General features: G+C 43.3%; 1 protein-coding gene across 2 annotated transcripts in view; it reads left to right on the top strand.

Moving 5' to 3' along the window:
• P2RX5 (purinergic receptor P2X 5) overlaps positions 1-23,764 on the top strand; it is a 332,606-nt gene that overhangs the window by 241,408 nt on the left and 67,434 nt on the right. For both annotated transcript variants that reach the window (XM_063955830.1, XM_063955831.1), the window contains exon 7: positions 14,088-14,226. In XM_063955830.1, coding sequence (XP_063811900.1) covers positions 14,088-14,226 — 139 coding nt within the window. The remainder of the gene's footprint in view (positions 1-14,087; positions 14,227-23,764) is intronic.

The raw sequence follows: 23,764 nt of genomic DNA, 5'->3' as shown, positions 1-23,764 counted from the left end.
CCGCGTTTTCGCAAAACCTCACCGAATTTTTTTTGTCGGATTCGGGTGTGTTTTGGATTCGGGTGTTTTTTTCAAAATACCCTAAAAAACAGCTTAAATCATAGAATTTGGGGGTCATTTTGATCCCAAAGTATTATTAACCTCAAAAACCATAATTTCCACTCATTTTCAGTCTATTCTGAATACCTCACACCTCACAATATTATTTTTAGTCCTAAAATTTGCACCGAGGTCGCTGTGTGAGTAAGATAAGCGACCCTAGTGGCCGACACAAACACCGGGCCCATCTAGGAGTGGCACTGCAGTGTCACGCAGGATGTCCCTTCCAAAAAACCCTCCCCAAACAGCACATGACGCAAAGAAAAAAAGAGGCGCAATGAGGTAGCTGACTGTGTGAGTAAGATAAGCGACCCTAGTGGCCGACACAAACACCGGGCCCATCTAGGAGTGGCACTGCAGTGTCACGCAGGATGTCCCTTCCAAAAAACCCTCCCCAAACAGCACATGACGCAAAGAAAAAAAGAGGCGCAATGAGGTAGCTGACTGTGTGAGTAAGATAAGCGACCCTAGTGGCCGACACAAACACCGGGCCCATCTAGGAGTGGCACTGCAGTGTCACGCAGGATGTCCCTTCCAAAAAAACCTCCCCAAACAGCACATGACGCAAAGAAAAAAAGAGGCGCAATGAGGTAGCTGACTGTGTGAGTAAGATAAGCGACCCTAGTGGCCGACACAAACACCGGGCCCATCTAGGAGTGGCACTGCAGTGTCACGCAGGATGTCCCTTCCAAAAAACCCTCCCCAAACAGCACATGACGCAAAGAAAAAAAGAGGCGCAATGAGGTAGCTGACTGTGTGAGTAAGATAAGCGACCCTAGTGGCCGACACAAACACCGGGCCCATCTAGGAGTGGCACTGCAGTGTCACGCAGGATGTCCCTTCCAAAAAACCCTCCCCAAACAGCACATGACGCAAAGAAAAAAAGAGGCGCAATGAGGTAGCTGACTGTGTGAGTAAGATAAGCGACCCCAGTGGCAGACACAAACACCGGGCCCATCTAGGAGTGGCACTGCAGTGTCACGCAGGATGTCCCTTCCAAAAAACCCTCCCCAAACAGCACATGACGCAAAGAAAAAAAGAGGCGCAATGAGGTAGCTGACTGTGTGAGTAAGATAAGCGACCCTAGTGGCCGACACAAACACCGGGCCCATCTAGGAGTGGCACTGCAGTGTCACGCAGGATGTCCCTTCCAAAAAACCCTCCCCAAACAGCACATGACGCAAAGAAAAATAAAAGAAAAAAGAGGTGCAAGATGGAATTGTCCTTGGGCCCTCCCACCCACCCTTATGTTGTATAAACAAAACAGGACATGCACACTTTAACCAACCCATCATTTCAGTGACAGGGTCTGCCACACGACTGTGACTGATATGACGGGTTGGTTTGGACCCCCCCCAAAAAAGAAGCAATTAATCTCTCCTTGCACAAACTGGCTCTACAGAGGCAAGATGTCCACCTCATCATCATCCTCCGATATATCACCGTGTACATCCCCCTCCTCACAGATTATCAATTCGTCCCCACTGGAATCCACCATCTCAGCTCCCTGTGTACTTTGTGGAGGCAATTGCTGCTGGTCAATGTCTCCGCGGAGGAATTGATTATAATTCATTTTAATGAACATCATCTTCTCCACATTTTCTGGATGTAACCTCGTACGCCGATTGCTGACAAGGTGAGCGGCGGCACTAAACACTCTTTCGGAGTACACACTTGTGGGAGGGCAACTTAGGTAGAATAAAGCCAGTTTGTGCAAGGGCCTCCAAATTGCCTCTTTTTCCTGCCAGTATAAGTACGGACTGTGTGACGTGCCTACTTGGATGCGGTCACTCATATAATCCTCCACCATTCTTTCAATGTTGAGAGAATCATATGCAGTGACAGTAGACGACATGTCCGTAATCGTTGTCAGGTCCTTCAGTCCGGACCAGATGTCAGCATCAGCAGTCGCTCCAGACTGCCCTGCATCACCGCCAGCGGGTGGGCTCGGAATTCTGAGCCTTTTCCTCGCACCCCCAGTTGCGGGAGAATGTGAAGGAGGAGATGTTGACAGGTCGCGTTCCGCTTGACTTGACAATTTTCTCACCAGCAGGTCTTTCAACCCCAGCAGACTTGTGTCTGCCGGAAAGAGAGATCCAAGGTAGGTTTTAAATCTAGGATCGAGCACGGTGGCCAAAATGTAGTGCTCTGATTTCAACAGATTGACCACCCGTGAATCCTTGTTAAGCGAATTAAGGGCTCCATCCACAAGTCCCACATGCCTAGCGGAATCGCTCCGTGTTAGCTCCTCCTTCAATGTCTCCAGCTTCTTCTGCAAAAGCCTGATGAGGGGAATGACCTGACTCAGGCTGGCAGTGTCTGAACTGACTTCACGTGTGGCAAGTTCAAAGGGCATCAGAACCTTGCACAACGTTGAAATCATTCTCCACTGCACTTGAGACAGGTGCATTCCACCTCCTATATCGTGCTCAATTGTATAGGCTTGAATGGCCTTTTGCTGCTCCTCCAACCTCTGAAGCATATAGAGGGTTGAATTCCACCTCGTTACCACTTCTTGCTTCAGATGATGGCAGGGCAGGTTCAGTAGTTTTTGGTGGTGCTCCAGTCTTCTGTACGTGGTGCCTGTACGCCGAAAGTGTCCCGCAATTCTTCTGGCCACCGACAGCATCTCTTGCACGCCCCTGTCGTTTTTAAAAAAATTCTGCACCACCAAATTCAAGGTATGTGCAAAACATGGGACGTGCTGGAATTTGCCCATATTTAATGCACACACAATATTGCTGGCGTTGTCCGATGCCACAAATCCACAGGAGAGTCCAATTGGGGTAAGCCATTCCGCGATGATCTTCCTCAGTTGCCGTAAGAGGTTTTCAGCTGTGTGCGTATTCTGGAAAGCGGTGATACAAAGCGTAGCCTGCCTAGGAAAGAGTTGGCGTTTGCGAGATGCTGCTACTGGTGCCGCCGCTGCTGTTCTTGCGGCGGGAGTCCATACATCTACCCAGTGGGCTGTCACAGTCATATAGTCCTGACCCTGCCCTGCTCCACTTGTCCACATGTCCTTGGTTAAGTGGACATTGGGTACAACTGCATTTTTTAGGACACTGGTGAGTCTTTTTCTGACGTCCGTGTACATTCTCGGTATCGCCTGCCTTGAGAAGTGGAACCTAGATGGTATTTGGTAACGGGGGCACACTGCCTCAATAAATTGTCTAGTTCCCTGTGAACTAACGGCGGATACCGGACGCACGTCTAACACCAACATAGTTGTCAAGGCCTCAGTTATCCGCTTTGCAGCAGGATGACTGCTGTGATATTTCATCTTCCTCGCAAAGGACTGTTGGACAGTCAATTGCTTACTGGAAGTAGTACAAGTGGGCTTACGACTTCCCCTCTGGGATGACCATTGACTCCAAGCAGCAACAACAGCAGCGCCAGCAGCAGTAGGCGTTACACGCAAGGATGCATCGGAGGAATCCCAGGCAGGAGAAGACTCGTCAGAATTGCCAGTGACATGGCCTGCAGGACTATTGGCATTCCTTGGGAAGGAGGAAATTGACACTGAGGGAGTTGGTGGGGTGGTTTGCGTGAGCTTGGTTACAAGAGGAAGGGATTTACTGGTCAGTGGACTGCTTCCGCTGTCGGCCAAAGTTTTTGAACTTGTCACTGACTTATTATGAATGCGCTGCAGGTGACGTATAAGGGAGGATGTTCCGAGGTGGTTAACGTCCTTACCCCTACTTATTACAGCTTGACAAAGGGAACACACGGCTTGACAAATGTTGTCCGCATTTCTGGTGAAATACTTCCACACCGAAGAGCTGATTTTTTTTGGTATTTTCACCAGGCATGTCAACGGCCATATTCCTCCCACGGACAACAGGTGTCTCCCCGGGTGCCTGACTTAAACAAACCACCTCACCATCAGAATCCTCCTTGTCAATTTCCTCCCCAGCGCCAGCAACACCCATATCCTCCTCATCCTGGTGTACTTCAACACTGACATCTTCAATCTGACTATCAGGAACTGGACTGTGGGTGCTCCTTCCAGCACTTGCAAGGGGCGTGCAAATGGTGGAAGGCGCATGCTCTTCACGTCCAGTGTTGGGAAGGTCAGGCATCGCAACCGACACAATTGGACTCTCCTTGTGGATTTGGGATTTCGAAGAACGCACAGTTCTTTGCGGTGCTTTTGCCAGCTTGAGTCTTTTCAGTTTTCTAGCGAGAGGCTGAGTGCTTCCATCCTCATGTGAAGCTGAACCACTAGCCATGAACATAGGCCAGGGCCTCAGCCGTTCCTTGCCACTCCGTGTGGTAAATGGCATATTGGCAAGTTTACGCTTCTCCTCCGACAATTTTATTTTAGGTTTTGGAGTCCTTTTTTTACTGATATTTGGTGTTTTGGATTTGACATGCTCTGTACTATGACATTGGGCATCGGCCTTGGCAGACGACGTTGCTGGCATTTCATCGTCTCGGCCATGACTAGTGGCAGCAGCTTCAGCACGAGGTGGAAGTGGATCTTGATCTTTCCCTAATTTTGGAACCTCAACATTTTTGTTCTCCATATTTTAATAGGCACAACTAAAAGGCACCTCAGGTAAACAATGGAGATGGATGGATACTAGTATACAATTATGGATGGACTGCCGAGTGCCGACACAGAGGTAGCTACAGCCATGGACTACCGTACTGTACTGTGTCTGCTGCTAATATAGACTGGTTGATAATGAGATGTAGTATGTATAAAGAAGAAAGAAAAAAAAACCACGGGTAGGTGGTATACAATTATGGATGGACTGCCGAGTGCCGACACAGAGGTAGCTACAGCCGTGGACTACCGTACTGTACTGTGTCTGCTGCTAATATAGACTGGATGATAATGAGATGTAGTATGTATAAAGAAGAAAGAAAAAAAAACCACGGGTAGGTGGTATACAATTATGGACGGACTGCCGAGTGCCGACACAGAGGTAGCTACAGCCGTGGACTACCGTACTGTACTGTGTCTGCTGCTAATATAGACTGGTTGATAATGAGATGTAGTATGTATAAAGAAGAAAGAAAAAAAACCACAGGTAGGTGGTATACAATTATGGATGGACTGCCGAGTGCCGACACAGAGGTAGCTACAGCCGTGGACTACCGTACTGTACTGTGTCTGCTGCTAATATAGACTGGATGATAATGAGATGTAGTATGTATAAAGAAGAAAGAAAAAAAAACCATGGGTAGGTGGTATACAATTATGGATGGACTGCCGAGTGCCGACACAGAGGTAGCTACAGCCGTGGACTACCGTACTGTACTGTGTCTGCTGCTAATATAGACTGGATGATAATGAGATGTAGTATGTATAAAGAAGAAAGAAAAAAAAACCACGGGTAGGTGGTATACAATTATGGACGGACTGCCGAGTGCCGACACAGAGGTAGCTACAGCCGTGGACTACCGTACTGTACTGTGTCTGCTGCTAATATAGACTGGTTGATAATGAGATGTAGTATGTATAAAGAAGAAAGAAAAAAAAACCACGGGTAGGTGGTATACAATTATGGATGGACTGCCGAGTGCCGACACAGAGGTAGCTACAGCCGTGGACTACCGTACTGTACTGTGTCTGCTGCTAATATAGACTGGATGATAATGAGATGTAGTATGTATAAAGAAGAAGAAAAAAACCACGGGTAGGTGGTATACAATTATGGATGGACTGCCGAGTGCCGACACAGAGGTAGCTACAGCCGTGGACTACCGTACTGTACTGTGTCTGCTGCTAATATAGACTGGATGATAATGAGATGTAGTATGTATAAAGAAGAAAGAAAAAAAAAACCACGGGTAGGTGGTATACAATTATGGATGGACTGCCGAGTGCCGACACAGAGGTAGCTACAGCCGTGAACTACCGTACTGTGTCTGCTGCGACTGGATGATAAATAATGATATAAAAAATATATATATATCACTACTGCAGCCGGACAGGTATATATTATATAATGACGGACCTGCTGGACACTGTCTGTCAGCAGAATGAGTTTTTTATAGAATAAAAAAACACCACACAAGTCACACGACGAGTGTTTAACTTTTTCAGGCAATCACAATATAGTATACTATACTGGTGGTCAGTGTGGTCAGGTCACTGGTCAGTCACACTGGCAGTGGCACTCCTGCCTGCAGCAAAAGTGTGCACTGTTTAATTTTAATAATATGTATGTACTCCTGGCTCCTGCTATAACCTATAACTGCTCCCCAGTCTCCCCCACAATTAAGCTGTGTGAGCACAGTCAGATATTATACATAGATGATGCAGCACACTGGGCTGAGCACAGATATGGTATGTGACTGAGTCACTGTGTATCGTTTTTTTCAGGCAGAGAACGGATTATATTAAATAAAACTGCACTGGTGGTCACTGGTCAGTGGTCAGTCACTAGTAAACTCTGCACTCTCTAGTACTCCTAAGCTCCAGTAAATCAAGTGTCTCTGTCTCAATCTCACTCTCTCTCTTCTAATCTAAATGGAGAGGACGCCAGCCACGTCCTCTCCCTATCAATCTCAATGCACGTGTGAAAATGGCGGCGACGCGCGGCTCCTTATATAGAATCCGAGTCTCGCGATAGAATCCGAGCCTCGCGAGAATCCGACAGCGTCATGATGACGTTCGGGCGCGCTCGGGTTAACCGAGCAAGGCGGGAAGATCCGAGTCGCTCGGATCCGTGTAAAAAAAGCTGAAGTTCGGGCGGGTTCGGATTCCGAGGAACCGAACCCGCTCATCTCTAGTGGGTAGGCAGCGAATATCATGCCGTCATCGCCACAGGGTGTACCAGAGCCAGATTTAGACCTCCTCACCCAGCTGTCTCAGACTTCTATATACAGTAGTGCATTGAAGTGCGGGGACCACTTGCCAGGAAGAGAAAAGCATGGGCATATAAACTCCTGACAATGGTGGTCATTCCGAGTTGATCGCTAGCTGCATTCATTCGCTGTGCAGCGATGAGGCAAAAAAAGGCACTTCTGCATATGCGTATGTGGCGCAATGCGCACGCGCGATGTACTATTACAATGAACGATGTAGTTTCACACAAGGTCTAGAAAAGCTTTCCAGTCGCACTGTTCGAAAAAACGCAGGCGTGCCAGGAAAAACGCAGACGTGGCTGGGCGAACGCAGGGCGTGTTTGTGATGTCAAAACAGGAACTGAACAGTCTAAAGTCATCGCAAACGCTGAGTAGGTATTGAGCTACTCTAAAACTGCACCAAAAAACTTTGTAGTCGCTCTGCGATCCTTTCGTTCGCACTTCTGCTAAGCTAAAATACACTCCCAGTGGGCGGCGCCATAGCGTTTGCGCGGCTGCTAAAAACTGCTAGCGAGCGATCAACTCGGAATGACCACCAATGAGCAGTACAAGGAAGAAGGGCGGCTGCAACTAAGAGCACCAGGATAGAGAGCAGCTCCCAACCTGGTAAGTATGAGGCTGCCATGTGCAAGGAGCATTACTGTGAGGAAAATTGTTATAAGGGTCATTACTGTGAGTGTGGCATAATATGTAAGGGGTATTATGATGTGTTGCATTATTATATATAATGTGCATTATGGTGTGTGGCTTAATGTGTAATGGGCATTATGGTGTGTGCCATAGTTGTAAGTGGCATTACACTGTGTGGCATAAAGTGTAAGGGGCATTATGGTATTGTGAATAATGTGTAATAGTCATTATGGTGTGTGGCATATTGTGTAAGGGACATTATGGTGTGTGGCATATTGTGTAAGGGACATTATGGTGTGTGGCATATTGTGTAAGGGACATTATTGTGTGTGGCATATTGTATAACGGACATTATAGTGTGTGGCATATTGTGTAAGGGACATTATGGTGTGTGGCATATTGTGTAAGGGACATTATAGTGTGTGGCATATTGTGTAAGGGACATTATGGTGTGTGGCATATTGTATAACGGACATTATAGTGTGTGGCATATTGTGTAAGGGACATTATGGTGTGTGGCATATTGTGTAAGGGACATTATGGTGTGTGGCATATTGTATAACGGACATTATAGTGTGTGGCATATTGTGTAAGGGACATTATGGTGTGTGGCATATTGTGTAAGGGACATTATAGTGTGTGGCATATTGTGTAAGGGACATTATGGTGTGTGGCATATTGTATAACGGACATTATAGTGTGTGGCATATTGTGTAAGGGACATTATGGTGTGTGGCATATTGTGTAAGGGACATTATGGTGTGTGGCATATTGTATAACGGACATTATAGTGTGTGGCATATTGTGTAAGGGACATTATGGTGTGTGGCATATTGTGTAAGGGACATTATAGTGTGTGGCATATTGTGTAAGGGACATTATGGTGTGTGGCATATTGTATAACGGACATTATAGTGTGTGGCATATTGTGTAAGGGACATTATGGTGTGTGGCATATTGTGTAAGGGACATTATGGTGTGTGGCATATTGTATAACGGACATTATAGTGTGTGGCATATTGTGTAAGGGACATTATGGTGTGTGGCATATTGTGTAAGGGACATTATAGTGTGTGGCATATTGTGTATGGGACATTATGGTGTGTGGCATATTGTATAACGGACATTATAGTGTGTGGCATATTGTGTAAGGGACATTATGGTGTGTGGCATATTGTGTAAGGGACATTATGGTGTGTGGCATGTTGTATAACGGATATTATAGTGTGTGGCATATTGTGTAAGGGACATTATGGTGTGTGGCATATTGTGTAAGGGACATTATAGTGTGTGGCATATTGTGTAAGGGACATTATGGTGTGTGGCATATTGTGTAAGGGGTATTACAGTGTGATACATAATGTGTAAGGGGCATTACGGGGTGCTGCATAATGTGTAAGGGCCATTATGGTGTGTGCAGAGGCGTCACCAGGTGTGTTGACACCCGTTGCGCACTCTGCACTGCACCCCCCACCCAAAAAGGGGCATGGCCTCACGGCGGTCTCCATTTCTTCACTCCGGGGGCATGTCCAGCATCCCCAGGGATGCTGGCTGCCCCCGGAGGCTGGGCTGAGTGCAGTGCCGGCTCTTCATGTGTGACAGAAGCTGAGTGCTGCAGGTGAATATCACACTGCAGCACTCCACTCCTGTCACTACAGAAGAGCCAGCACTTTGGTGTCACCCTTTCCACCCTTTCCATTGGTGATGCCACTGATGCCACTGGGTGTGTGGTATATTATATAAGGTGCATTACGGTGTGTGGCATAGTTTGTAAGGGCCATTACAGTGTGATACATCATTTGTAAGGGGCATTACGGGGTGGTGCATAATGTGAAAGGGGCATTACGGTGTGTGGCATATTGTGTAAGGGGCATTACTGTGTATGGATATTGTGTAATGGGCATTACAGTGTGATACATAATGTGAAAGTGGCAATACAGGGTAGTACGGGGTGAGTTGATCGCAGCAGGAATTTTGTTAGCAGTTGGGCAAAACCATGTGCACTGCAGGGGGGGGGCAGATATAACATGTGCAGAGAGAGTAAGATTTGGGTGGGTTATTTTGTTTCTGTGCAGGGTAAATACTGGCTGCTTTATTTTTACACTGCAATTTAGATTGCAGATTGAACACACCCCACCCAAATCTAACTCTCTCTGCACATGTTATATCTGCCTCCCCTGCAGTGCACATGGTTTTGCCCAATTGCTAACAAAATTCCTGCTGCTATCAACGCAGAATTATCCCCATAATGTGTAAGGGGCATTATGGTGTGTGGTATATTATATAAGGTGCATTACGATGTGTGGCATATTTTGTAAAGGGCATTATGGTGTGGTGCATAAGGTGTAAGGGGTATTACAGTGCATGGCATAATGTGTAAGAGGCATTTCAGTGTTTGGCATAATGTGTAAGGAGCTTTATGGTGTGTGGCATATTGTGTAAGGGGCATTATGGTGTGTGGCATATTGTGTAAGGGGCATTACAGTGTGATACATAATGTGTAAGGGGCATTACGGGGTGGTGCATAATGTGTAAGGGGCATTACGGGGTGGTGCATAATGTGTAAGGGGCATTACGGTGTGGTGCATAATGTGTAAGGGGCATTACGGTGTGTTGCATAATGTGTACGTGCATTACGGTGTGTGGCATATTGTCTAAGGGGAATTATGGTGTGTGCCATAATGTGCAAGGGGCATTACTAAAAGTACAAATAATTTAAGTGTCATCAATCTGGAACATGGGGGGGCCTCAACCCGTATATTGACTGGGGCACCATAAGGTCAATATCTGGCTCTGCCTCCAACATATTACTTCTTGTTGTTTATATGAATCTTTATGATCATGGCCCTCATTCCGAGTTGTTCGCTCGGTAAATTTCATCGCATCGCAGCGATTTTCCGCTTAGTGCGCATGCGCAATGTCCGCACTGCGACTGCGCCAAGTAAATTTGCTATGAAGTTAGGATTTTTACTCACGGCTTTTTCTTCGCTCAGGCGATCGTAGTGTGATTGACAGGAAATGGGTGTTTCTGGGCGGAAACAGGCCGTTTTATGGGCGTGTGGGAAAAAACGCTACCGTTTCCGGAAAAAACGCAGGAGTGGCCGGAGAAAAGGAGGAGTGTCTGGGCGAACGCTGGGAGTGTTTGTGACGTCAAACCAGGAACGACAAGCACTGAACTGATCGCAGATGCCGAGTAAGTCTGAAGCTACTCAGAAACTGCTACGAGGTGTGTAATCGCAATATTGCGAATACATCGTTCGCAATTTTAAGATGCTAAGATTCACTCCCAGTAGGCGGCGGCTTAGCGTGAGCAACTCTGCTAAAATCGCCTTGCGAGCGAACAACTCGGAATGACCTCCATTGTTTCTTTTACTGTCTACTATAAAAATGATTATATAATAAATACATTTTATTATGAAATGTTTTATTTAAATGATCACTGCAGCTACTCCGTCTCCATGTAATCACAGACGGCTGTATATGTGCCCAAAGCACATCAGCCTTCATGTCTTTGCCCAAAAGGTGAATGTAGTATAAGCAGATGTCAGTCATTCTGACCACGGCATGTTGGACAGGACAAATTATAAGAAAGATGCTCCCAGAGTGCATTATGGAGAAAGCTCTATTTATAGTGTGAAGTATGAGTCATACACTTCGTATTTATAGAGTCCGTACATGTGGCAGCTAAATTAATGCGTTGCTCTTATAATGATTAAAGACTGCAGGACCCAAAGACTCTTGTAGGGCAGTAATTTAATTAATCAGTGGTTGTGAATTCTTTACGTACATATTAGAAACACTAATACAAAAGCCCCAATGGTGCTGAGGAAATACTATGTAATTATTTGCCAGTAATACCTCTGGAAGATAAAAGCTCATTTATTTAATGACGTGTGATGAGAAAACATCACATTTATCAATAAACCAACACACTAGGGCCTGACATGCGGGGCGGACTAGCATGTCAGAGTAAATGATCGTAGATTTGCTAAATTTAGTACATCTTTGATCAACTCTTAATTACCCCCCATAGCAGATATGGTAAACATCATCACAGAAACTGTTAGGCAAATTGTACATCAAGATCTTAACATGACAAAGGTTTGTGCTAAGATGGTTCCAAGGATTCTCACAGCCAAACAGAAAGAAAATCGATAATTGTACAGACATTTTGGAACAAATTCAAGCAGATTGGTATTGTTTAGGTAAAGTTATTAGCTGTGATGAAACACGGACCTTCCAGTATGATCCTGAGACAAAACGCCAGTCCATGCGCTGGAAAACACCATCATCGCCAAGAATTAAGAAAGCCAGTCAAAGCAAATCCAAATTCAAAGCCATGTTAATTATTTTCTTTGATATCAAAATTATAAGAAGGATGCCAGAGTTGTGGAAAAATGGTTTCATCCTCCATCAGGACAACACACCAGCACACACAGCTCTCTGTGTAAAGCAGTTTTTGGCCGAGAAACAGATTTCAGTGCTACCTAGAACACCCTCCATGCTCACCAGACCTAGCACCTTGTGACTTCTTTCTTTTCCCTTAATTCAAATCTGTACTCAAGGGAACTTGTATTGCATCAGCTACTGAGGTAAAGAAGAAAATGACAGAGTTGTTGAGGCAGCTGACAGATAATGAGCTACAGCACAGCTTTGACCAATGGAAAATAAGAATGCAGCGGTGTGTAGATACAGATTGGGGAACTGAGTTAAAGTGTACTTAATATAATTAAACGTAAATTATAGCATCAGTCTCGTTATTCAATAGCCACACCTTCTATTGGACACATCATATATGCGCCTGTGTCCATGTCTAATTTGAAGTTACGTGGATATGCCCATTTGTATTATTCAGCTTTCCTTCCTTCACTGTGCAGCCTCTCCAGTAGTAAGGCGTGTAAGATGTGACCAAACCAGCATATGGAATTGTGTTGCTGAACATGTGCAGTACTGGCAACAGACATGTGAGCACCTAATGTTCAACGTACTTTTAGTAAATGTAAGAACAGTTCTGTTTAATTAGAAAATCATTCAGAAATTGCTTCTGAAGTACAATAATGGTGGTCATTCTGAGTTGTTCGCTCTGTAATTTTCTTCGCATCGCAGCGATTTTCCGCTAACTGCGCATGCGCAATGTTCGCACTGCGACTGCGCCAAGTAAATTTGCTATGCAGTTAGGTATTTTACTCACGGCATTACGAGGTTTTTTCTTCGTTCTGGTGATCGTAATGTGATTGACAGGAAGTGGGTGTTTCTGGGCGGAAACAGGCCGTTTTATGGGAGTGTTTGAAAAAACGCTACAGTTTCTGGAAAAAACGCGGGAGTGGCTGGAGAAACGGAGGAGTGTCTGGGCAAACGCTGGGTGTGTTTGTGACGTCAAACCAGGAACGACAAGCACTGAACTGATCGCACTGGAAGAGTAAGTCTCGAGCTACTCAGAAACTGCACAGAGAAGTCTTTTCGCAATATTACGAATCTTTCGTTCGCAATTTTGATAAGCTAAGATTCACTCCCAGTAGGCGGCGGCTTAGCGTGTGCAAAGCTGCTAAAAGCAGCTTGCGAGCGAACAACTCGGAATGAGGGCCAATAATCTTACCAAGATATCCTTAATTTTAGTGTTCGGTGGCCTCAGTGGTGCACCCCAGTTCCCTGCGCCCTAGGCAGCTGCCTAACGGTAGCATGGCCCCTGGCTTAGGTGGGTTTGTTTTCTTGCTGATGCTCGACGCTCCTCACCTGTGAACCATTTATGTCCACAGAGGAGAGGCATCACCAATATCACTGCCAGTATAACATTGACAAATAGTAGTAGCAGAGAGAACAGTACTAGGCTATGGGAGACTGTGACATGGGGTACCAGATTGGTAAGTTTGTATTTTGGGCCTAATTCAGACCTGATCGCAGTTGTGCAAAATCACACAGCGGCGATTATCGAATGACCGCGCATGCGTATGCACCTCAATGCGCAGGTGTGAGCCTAAACAGCGACACAGAATGGTGCAAACATTTCTATCGCTAGGCGTTCACAAGGTGGCTGACAGGAAGCGGACGTTTGTGGATGGTAACTGCCCGTTTTCTGGGAGTGTCAGGAAAAACGCAGGCGCTCCCAAGCGTTTTCAGGGAGGGCTTTGACCCCGACCAGCCTGTTTGTATTGCACTGTAGGAGTAAGTCCTGGGCTACACACCGACTGCACAGACTGGAAAAATCATTTGATGGCCAGTGAGTTGCGAATGGATTTGCAGGTGTCCGCTGTCTGGCAAAGTGTTGGCTCGGTGTACACATGCATTCGCACACTTGCACGGGGCGGGTTTTCACTCTCTATGGGCGGCGACTATCTGATTGCAGACTTCTGCAAATTTGCAGAGGAGCGACCAGGTTTGAATTAGGCACTTTATCATAACTTAGTAAACTTTACCCAAAGTGAACATCAGGTTTAGGGTTAATTTCTTCTTTCTTTCTTTTTTTTCTGGGATATTCTCAGTTAAATGTGTCGGTCAGTGGAATGCACCATTGACTTTAATGCTCTAATTCTGTATCGTAGAACTAACATTCTGAACACAAAAGATGATTCATTCCTGAAGACGTGTCGCTACGGCAAAGAAAATCATTACTGTCCAATCTTTCACCTGGGGAAAATTGTCTCATGGACTGGAAATGAGTTTCAGGACATGGCAATGGAGGTACATCATGTCTATAACATACCTCCCAACTGTAGAAAGTTGGAAGGAGAAACACAGGCGTGTGCTGAAGGCCGACATGGTATACAGTAGTTACGTGTAGCACTGTGACATTAACACCTTGAAAATAGATAGTTCATTACCATTTTCTAAATGAAAGCTTTGTCTCCCTCTTGGGTTCATTTTGAGGAATTACATGTATTAATGTAATAGAATTTGTTTACTAGCTGCAAAATATAAATAGGTACAGGGCCGGTGCTAGTGTGTTCGACGCCCCCCTGCAAACTATAAATTTATCAGTTTACACCCTACCATACTTTAGAAAGGGACTGCGCAAGGGGTTGGGTCTTACAAGGAAGGGGTGTGGCCACACAATAGTAGCCCCATTTCAAATGATGCCACACAGTAGCACAATCTTATTCAAATTACACTGCACGTAGTAGTGCCGCTTATACACATAATGCCCCAGTAGTAGCACCACTTATACATAATTCCCCAAGTATTGCTACTTACACACATAATGCCTACAGTAGTAGTGTCACTTGCACATAATGCCCACAGTAGTAGTGTCACTAATAAACATAAAGCCCACAGTAGTAGTGTCCCTTATACACCTAATGACCACAGTAGTAATGCTGTTAATACACATAATGCCCCCAGTAGTAGTACCTCTCATACACATAATGCCCCCAGTAGTAGTGCAGCTTATACATAATGCCCACAGTAGTAGCGCCCCTTATACATAATGGCCACAGTAGAAGCACTGCTTATACACATAATGCTCCCAGTAGTGGCACCGCTTACACACATAATGCCCACAGTAGTAGTGCCCCTTATACATAATGCGCACAGTAGTAGCGCCCCTTATACTTAATGGTCACAGTAGTAGGGCCACTTATACACATAATGCCCGCAGTAGCAGCACCTCTTATACATAATGCCCACAGTAGCAGTGTTGCTTATACACATAATGCAAACAGTAGTAGCGCCCATTATAAATAATGCCCACAGATGTAGTGCCGCATATACACATAATGCCCACAGTAGTAGCGCTCCTTGTACATAATGCACACAGTAGTAGCGCCCCTTACACATAATGCCCACAAAAGTGCCACTTATACACATAATGCCCACTATAGTAGTGCCCCTTATACATAATGCCCGCAGAAGTGCCACTTATACACAGAGGCGGATTGGCCATAGGGTTTACAGGGAAGATTCCCGGTGGGCCGGCGCACCCGTGGGGCCTGTTTTGTTTGAGGACATGTGGTCCTTTTTATAGACATAATGAATAAGATGCTAAATAATTTGCATATATGAAAATTACTTTGCCACTTAGCCTGTGATTGCAGATGATCTAGTGTATGCTCTGTCTGCCTGCTTGGCTGACATATAAGATTGAGTGAATAGTGATTGGGATACGGTTGGTGTAATAAGCAAGAAAATATATATTTCTAAAGAATGATATAGATTCCTAAATTCTGAAGATGTATCATATAATGTGCTCATAATATTTAATTTTATTTCTTTTTAACTTCCCCCTTGATGGACATGCCCACTATCTGGAAAGTTTTTTGGAGAGGGTGCTGCTGCCATGGCCCATGGCTAGACCTTACACCTCTGGTGTTGCCCATGTGGGGCCACTAGTACAAATTTTTCCAGGGCCGCTTTTTGTTACCAATCCGCCCCTGCTTATACACATAATGATGCCCACACAAATACACACAATTTATCTCTCTCTCTCTTTCTCTCCACTTAACTATCAAAGTCTGACTGGCCAGATCTGTAGCAGCTCATTCTCTCCCTCTAAAATACAGCAACCCTGGTCCCATGTAACTATGCCTTTTCATTCCCATGTAGCTCTGCCCCCTTTTCAGGCCCTGAACACTGATGCTTTCACAGGGTGTCGGGAGGACGATTCAAGCTGACGGCACCGCTGCCTGTCATACAGTGTGACAGGCACAGTCGCAGCCTCCAGTAACAACGGACATAAGCAGGGTTACAGAGCAAGGAGAGTGCATCTCCAGCCTTGCGCCTCCCTGCTTTGCATCCCTTTGCTGAGCGGGTTGAACTGGCCCTGCATATGTGTTGTCCATTTCTGTTTAGACCAATTACCCCTTTGGCCCATCAAATACAAGGCAAAAATCATAATAATTTTTACATCATCTGGGCACAATTCATTCATGTAGCTAGAGATAAGGGCGCACAGGCTAAAGTACAGATAAGTATTGTTTAAGCAAAAGACCCCCAGAAAAAAAATATTAATTTAGTTTCACTCTAAAGTTATCACAAGAAATGGGGGGTGCTACCACGGACACAAAGACTATAATCACATGATTCAAGAAGAAGAGGAAAATGTCCAAAATGTGGTGCACAAAAAATTACATAATAGCTAAAATATAACTTTTATTAGTATTCTAAGTAAAAGATATGCGTAAAAAGCGAAAAATTAATTTAAAAGAGAAAGTGTAGAAGTGTCAAAGAGAATGAAAATGTGTATTAAAAAAAACGCATATGTATTGCTCTCCTTCTATTTCCTGAATTTCTTCAGAAGAAATATTTCATGGAGTCTTTTCACATATAGCGATTTTTTAATACACATTTTCATTCTCTTTGACACTTCTACACTTTCTCTTTAAAATTAATTTTTCGCTTTTTACGCATATCTTTTACTTAGAATACTAATAAAAGTTATATTTCTCTAACGTCCTAAGTGGATGCTGGGACTCCGTAAGGACCATGGGGAATAGCGGCTCCGCAGGAGACTGGGCACAACTAAAAGAAAGCTTTAGACTACTGGTGTGCACTGGCTCCTCCCACTATGACCCTCCTCCAGACCTCAGTTAGATTCTTGTGCCCGGCTGAGCTGGATGCACACTAGGGGCTCTCCTGAGCTCCTAGAAAGAAAGTATATTTAGGTTTTTTATTTTACAGTGAGATCTGCTGGCAACAGACTCACTGCAGCGAGGGACTAAGGGGAGAAGAAGCGAACCTACCTAACAGGTGGTAGTTTGGGCTTCTTAGGCTACTGGACACCATTAGCTCCAGAGGGATCGACCGCAGGACCCGACCTTGGTGTTCGTTCCCGGAGCCGCGCCGCCGGCCCCCTTACAGAGCCAGAAGCAAGAAGTGTTCCGGAAAATCGGCGGCAGAAGACTTCAGTCTTCAACAAGGTAGCGCACAACACTGCAGCTGTGCGCCATTGTTCCTCATGCACACCTCACACTCCGGTCACTGATGGGTGCAGGGCGCTGGGGGGGGGGGGCGCCCTGAGGGCAATATAAGACACCTTGGCTGGCAAATCTACACCATATATAGTCAGGAAGGCTATATAGGTGTAAAAATACCCCTGCCAGAATTCCAGAAAAAGCGGGAGAAGTCCGCCGGAAAAGGGGCGGGGCCATCTCCCTCAGCACACTGGCGCCATTTTTCCCTCACAGCTCCGCTGGAAGGACGCTCCCTGGCTCTCCCCTGCAGTGTACAAGCTACAGAAGGGTAAAAAAGAGAGGGGGGGGCACTAAATTTAGGCGCAGTATATATTATATAAGCAGCTATAAGGGAAAAACACTCATTTATAGTGGGATCCCTGTGTTATATAGCGCTCTGGTGTGTGCTGGCATACTCTCTCTCTGTCTCCCCAAAGGGCTTTGTGGGGTCCTGTCCTCTGTCAGAGCATTCCCTGTGTGTATGCGGTGTGTCGGTACGACTGTGTCGACATGTTTGATGAGGAGGCTTATTTGGAGGCGGAGCAGATGCCGATAAATGTGATGTCACCCCCTGCGGGGTCGACACCTGAGTGAATGGTGCTGTGGAAGGAATTACGCGACAGTGTCGACTCCTTGCATAAAAGGTTTGACGACATACCAAATGTGGGACAGCCGGCTTCTCAGCCTGTGCCTGCCCAGGCGTCTCAAAAGCCATCAGGGGCTCTAAAACGCCCGCTACGTCAGATGGCAGACACAGATGTCGACACGGATACTGACTCCAGTGTCGACGACGATGAGACTAATGTAACTTCCAGTAGGGCCACACGTTACATGATTGAGGCAATGAAAAATGTGTTGCACATTTCTGATGTTACCCCCGGTACCACAAAAAAGGGTATTATGTTTGGAGAGAAAAAACTATAGTAAACAAAAAATCTATTTCTAATTTTGGTGCGCAAGAAAACCCCCCTTTTTATTGCAGCTAGTTATGTATATCAGAGTAGTGCATCCAGGTTACTCAGAAAACAGTGAATAGAAGAAAAAGATAGATATACACACTCCAGCGCTAAGGAGAGTACCACGTTCACAAAATATATTCTGAACACTTCATGCAAAAAACTTATCACCAGTGTGGATAATAAGTCAATCAGTAATACTTAACGTTAGGGAAGTAATCAGCACAAATGTAGAATGGTCTTAATCCGTAGATTTCCACAGTTTACCATTTGAAAAGAACAAAAAATATATAATAGTGCAGATTATTTAAAACAAGATTCAAATTTTATTACAGGGATCCACTTACAAACATGAGGTTTGATTTGAGCCTGATATTATTCCTGTAGTGGCAATTTCAGCATCTAGTAGTTGCATCGATTCCAGGTATACTTTGGATCCTTCAAATTGACTCCATGATAAGGTGTATGATACCACAGAAAAGAAATATAGATAGTGCAAGTATGTACAAGCAGCAAACAATTTTTTAATACAAATATGCACTTACAAACACTTGTAAAAACACAGCATAACGGGTTCCCCAATGGTAAAGCAGCATAGGCAAGTTCCTGATGTTCGAGGGATTACAACACTCACTTCCGGAATGTGAATGCTGTAGCAGACCTACGATCTATAACCATGCAGGGTGTCCGTCCAAAGAGCCACGCTAGACGCGTTTCAGACCAAAGTCCTTCCTCAGTAGCGTGGCTTATGCTCTCTTGAATATCCTTATATTAGGAGTGAACAGGTGCTTCCAATCCCCGCTGATTTGCGCCGTCCGTGCGCCAAACCGGAACCGGAAGTGACATCGCGGTTTGCGTTCCATTCAACCGGAAATGGTTCATATGCGTTCCACAGTCTTTTTCTAAATACCGGAACCGGAAGTGACGTCATGATTTGCGTTTCATTCGCCAGGAAAGAGGTCACATCCATTCCCAGTCTATTTTACAACAAGTCCAGATACATTATCCTCTTAGTAAAACTAAAGCAGAACAAAGGCATCAGTAAGACAAAGTATATATTCTTAAAGTGCATCAGAGTGACAGAAGATAAAATATAAATTGACACAAGAATTCAAGGGAATGAAACATCAAGTAATCAAAATAAATATAAGTATATAAAAAATATATTAAAATATTCTATATAAAAAATATATATAAATACATAAAATTGAAAAATGTGGACTATTGATTATATTAAAAAGCATTTAAGCGCAAAGTCCACATTAAGTCCGTTGGGGACGAGAGTTCCTAGATAATGTATCCACCGCATCTCGGCTTGTGATAGTCGCTTGTCTATATCGCGGTTCCTGGATCTAGGTAATATCAATTGGATACCCCAAAAATTCTTAATGTGACATTCCCTTGATTCATGATAACTATGGAAATGAGCAGAAACATTGTGAGTCAAAAGAGATTTACGAATGTTGTAAATGTGCTCGGCTGCTCTAATTTTTAGTTGTCTCGTGGTCTTCCCCACATATAGCAAGCCGCAGGTACACTGTAAAAGATACACAACATTTTTGGAATGGCAGGTAATAAATTCATTAATAGGGTATATTTTATCCCCAATGTGTAAACTGCTAACTTTTTTATCTTTAGTCTTAACTGTCTTACACATAAGGCAATCCCCGCATCGATGGAAACCTTTTGTTCTGATGCTCTGCCTAATTTCAGTTGTTAAATTGCTTTTGACTAAATGATCTTTTAAGGACGGTGCCTTCCTATAGACAAAGACTGGTTTATTTGGAATAAGTGTGCCTATAATTGGATCTTGTTGTAATAATTTCCAATTATTAGTAAAAACCTTTTCTATCTCTCGGTGACAATTATTATATTGGCTGAAGAAGGCCCATTCATGTTTATTCTTATTATTAATATTATCTTCTTTAGTTTTAATCTTCAAAAGCTCCTTTCTTTCAGTTATATTTATTCTATCTCTTGCCTTTTGCAATAGATTGCCAGAATAACCTTTAGCACTTAGCCTGACTGATACCTCATCAAGTTGTGCTTCGCATACAGACACATCAGTGCAATTGCGCTTAATCCGGGAAAATTGCCCGAATGGGATTGCATCAAGCCAATTTTTATGGTGTTGGCTTGTGGTATTAATAAAACTATTTGAATCCGTTTTTTTCCTAAAAGTTCTGGTTTTTAATAAGCCATCATCAATATAAATATTAAGGTCTAGAAAGGACACTTCCAAAGGACTATAAGAAAAAGTTAATACAATAGAAAAAGCATTTGAATTAAGGTCGGTGCACCACTGGTTAAAAAGATCCTCACCATCTCTCCAAATAAAAAGTACATCATCAATAAAGCGATGCCAGGACACCAGGCCCGCCGCCAGTATGCCATCATGCCATATCACTTGGTCCTCCCAATAGGCCATGTATAGATTGGCATAACTGGGGGCGAACCTGGTGCCCATGGCAGTGCCCACACACTGTAGATAAAAGGACCCCTCAAATAAAAAATAATTATTTGTGAGGATAAAATCAATACTGTCTAAAATAAATTTCTTTAAATTAGAATCCAAAGTGCTTTTATCCAGAAAGTAGGACACCGCTACCAGACCTTTTTCTCTATTTATAATAGTATACAGTGTACTGACATCAGCACTGCATAATAGATCGCCCTCATGCCAATTATATAGAGATAGTTTCCTCAAAATATCGCCAGTATCTCGTAAATAGGCTTTTGTTTCTAAAACTAACGGTTGGAGGTAATGGTCTACCATAGCAGACAAATTACTTGTGATGCTATTACAGCCAGAGATAATGGGTCTTCCTGGGGGGTGGGAGGGGGTCTTTGTGTATTTTCGGGAGAACATATATACAGGGAACAGTTGGTTCTTTTATGTTAAGGAATTCGAACTCATTCTTATTAATCACTTTTTTATTTAAAGCATCAGTAGTTAACTCTAAGAGTGCTTTACTGATTCTTAAGGTAGGATCACCCTTTAGTTTTTTATATGTATCACTGTTTCCCAATTGTTTATTAATTTCCCCTATATATGCATCCCGTGTCAGTAAGACCACTCCTCCACCCTTATCTGCAGGCTTTATGATTATTGAACTATCATCTTTAAGTGATTTTAATGCACTAAACTCTTTTTTGGACAGATTACACTTTTTATTTCTATTTAGATGCCTACCTTTATTTTTCTGTTCTTTTTGTATTATTCTATTAATTTCCTCACATACCACGTTGTTAAAACAATCTAAAAAACTTCCTTTAAAATTTGAGGGGTAAAAGGTGGATGGTGGCTTAAATCTAGAAAAGGTAGTGGGTTCAGTGCTTTGTGTGCCTTCTTCTCTCTCTTTATTTAAAAAGAAGCGTTTAATGGTCAACTTTCTTATATACTTCTGCACATCAATAAATAAATTAAATGAATTGGGGTGAAATGATGGAGCAAATTTGAGTCCTTTTTGAAGGACTCTCAATTCTTCCTCAGTTAGCTCTCTATCTGTAAGGTTAAATACTTTCCCCTTAGCTAAATCATTCCCATCAGTTTCAATACTGTCTATTATTGGTAAAGGACTAATTTTTCTCCTTCTATTATGTTTCTGTTTCTGTTTATGGTTATTTTTTCGTCCGGCCCTTTTTCCCCTCCTTGTTTTTTTAGTACTAATAGCTAATGTTTGTTCCACCTTGTCGCCCTGCGATCCCATAAAAAAGAAGAGCGTTCTGGTTCATGAAATTTCTGTTGTTCCTGGTTCTCTAAGCCTGAAAATCTATTCGGATGATTAAACTGAGTGTAATCAGAATTAATTCTTTCTCGTTTATTATTTACCCAATCTCTTGCTGTATTGCCCCCTCTATTATAGCCTGTATGTTCCCGAGATTTATAATTATTTCTGTATTGATAATCCCTGGTACCCCATTTTGAATAGTATTGATCATTGTTCCTATGATCTTGATCTCTTCTATATTCGTTAGTATATCTAGATTTATCGGCAACTTCTCGCCTTCTTTTATCCTGATAATATCTATGATCCTTAGGATACCTAGGGTTATTATCAGCCTCTCGCCTTTGAGGGTTAATTTTATATTTCTTAAAGGGGATGGAATCCTCACCAACCCGTAAACTGGATTGTGCCATTGTAGAACATGGTGTATCATCAAGGGCTGCAGGAAGATTAACATCCCTAAAAAACTTTTTCTGTTTTTTCTCCCTTAGCTCTTTAGTATTTTTATTTATTTTAAAGAGTAGTTCTTTTTCATATGAGGCAAAGTCATCTAAATCCTTATAAGGATGTACCATAGATTGCAATAGGCTAATTTCATCATTTAATTTCTTCAGGAGTGTTGTTCTCTCCCTGATAATTAAATTGACCAGAGACTGAGAGCAACTTTCCAGAATAGCATTCCATTCATTTTTAAAAATATCGTCCCTAGTGCCAAATGATGGTTGTTTATTAATTTTTAATCCTTTTGGAACAATACAGGAGACTTGGTACTGTTCTAGGGTGGCTACCTCCCACCACAACTTATTTTCTTTAATCATAACTATCTCTAATTTCTTAAACACTGACCCTAAGTCATCATCACATAACTGGGGATCATCACCAGGTTTAGAAAATGTATTTTTAATCATCTGATTTCTAGATTCTCTGTAAGTGAACATGTTTGCAGCACTAAACTAGAAAAAAGGATTGCTATGGAATCTATAGTAAACAAAAAATCTATTTCTAATTTTGGTGCGCAAGAAAACCCCCCTTTTATTGCAGCTAGTTATGTATATCAGAGTAGTGCATCCAGGTTACTCAGAAAACAGTGAATAGAAGAAAAAGATAGATATACACACTCCAGCGCTAAGGAGAGTACCACGTTCACAAAATATATTCTGAACACTTCATGCAAAAAACTTATCACCAGTGTGGATAATAAGTCAATCAGTAATACTTAACGTTAGGGAAGTAATCAGCACAAATGTAGAATGGTCTTAATCCGTAGATTTCCACAGTTTACCATTTGAAAAGAACAAAAAATATATAATAGTGCAGATTATTTAAAACAAGATTCAAATTTTATTACAGGGATCCACTTACAAACATGAGGTTTGATTTGAGCCTGATATTATTCCTGTAGTGGCAATTTCAGCATCTAGTAGTTGCATCGATTCCAGGTATACTTTGGATCCTTCAAATTGACTCCATGATAAGGTGTATGATACCACAGAAAAGAAATATAGATAGTGCAAGTATGTAAAAGCAGCAAACAATTTTTTAATACAAATATGCACTTACAAACACTTGTAAAAACACAGCATAACGGGTTCCCCAATGGTAAAGCAGCATAGGCAAGTTCCTGATGTTCGAGGGATTACAACACTCACTT

The sequence above is a fragment of the Pseudophryne corroboree genome, chromosome 2 (assembly GCF_028390025.1).
Source record: "Pseudophryne corroboree isolate aPseCor3 chromosome 2, aPseCor3.hap2, whole genome shotgun sequence".
Classification (NCBI taxonomy): Eukaryota; Metazoa; Chordata; class Amphibia; order Anura; family Myobatrachidae; genus Pseudophryne; species Pseudophryne corroboree.
This window is presented reverse-complemented; position numbering and strand designations above follow the sequence as displayed.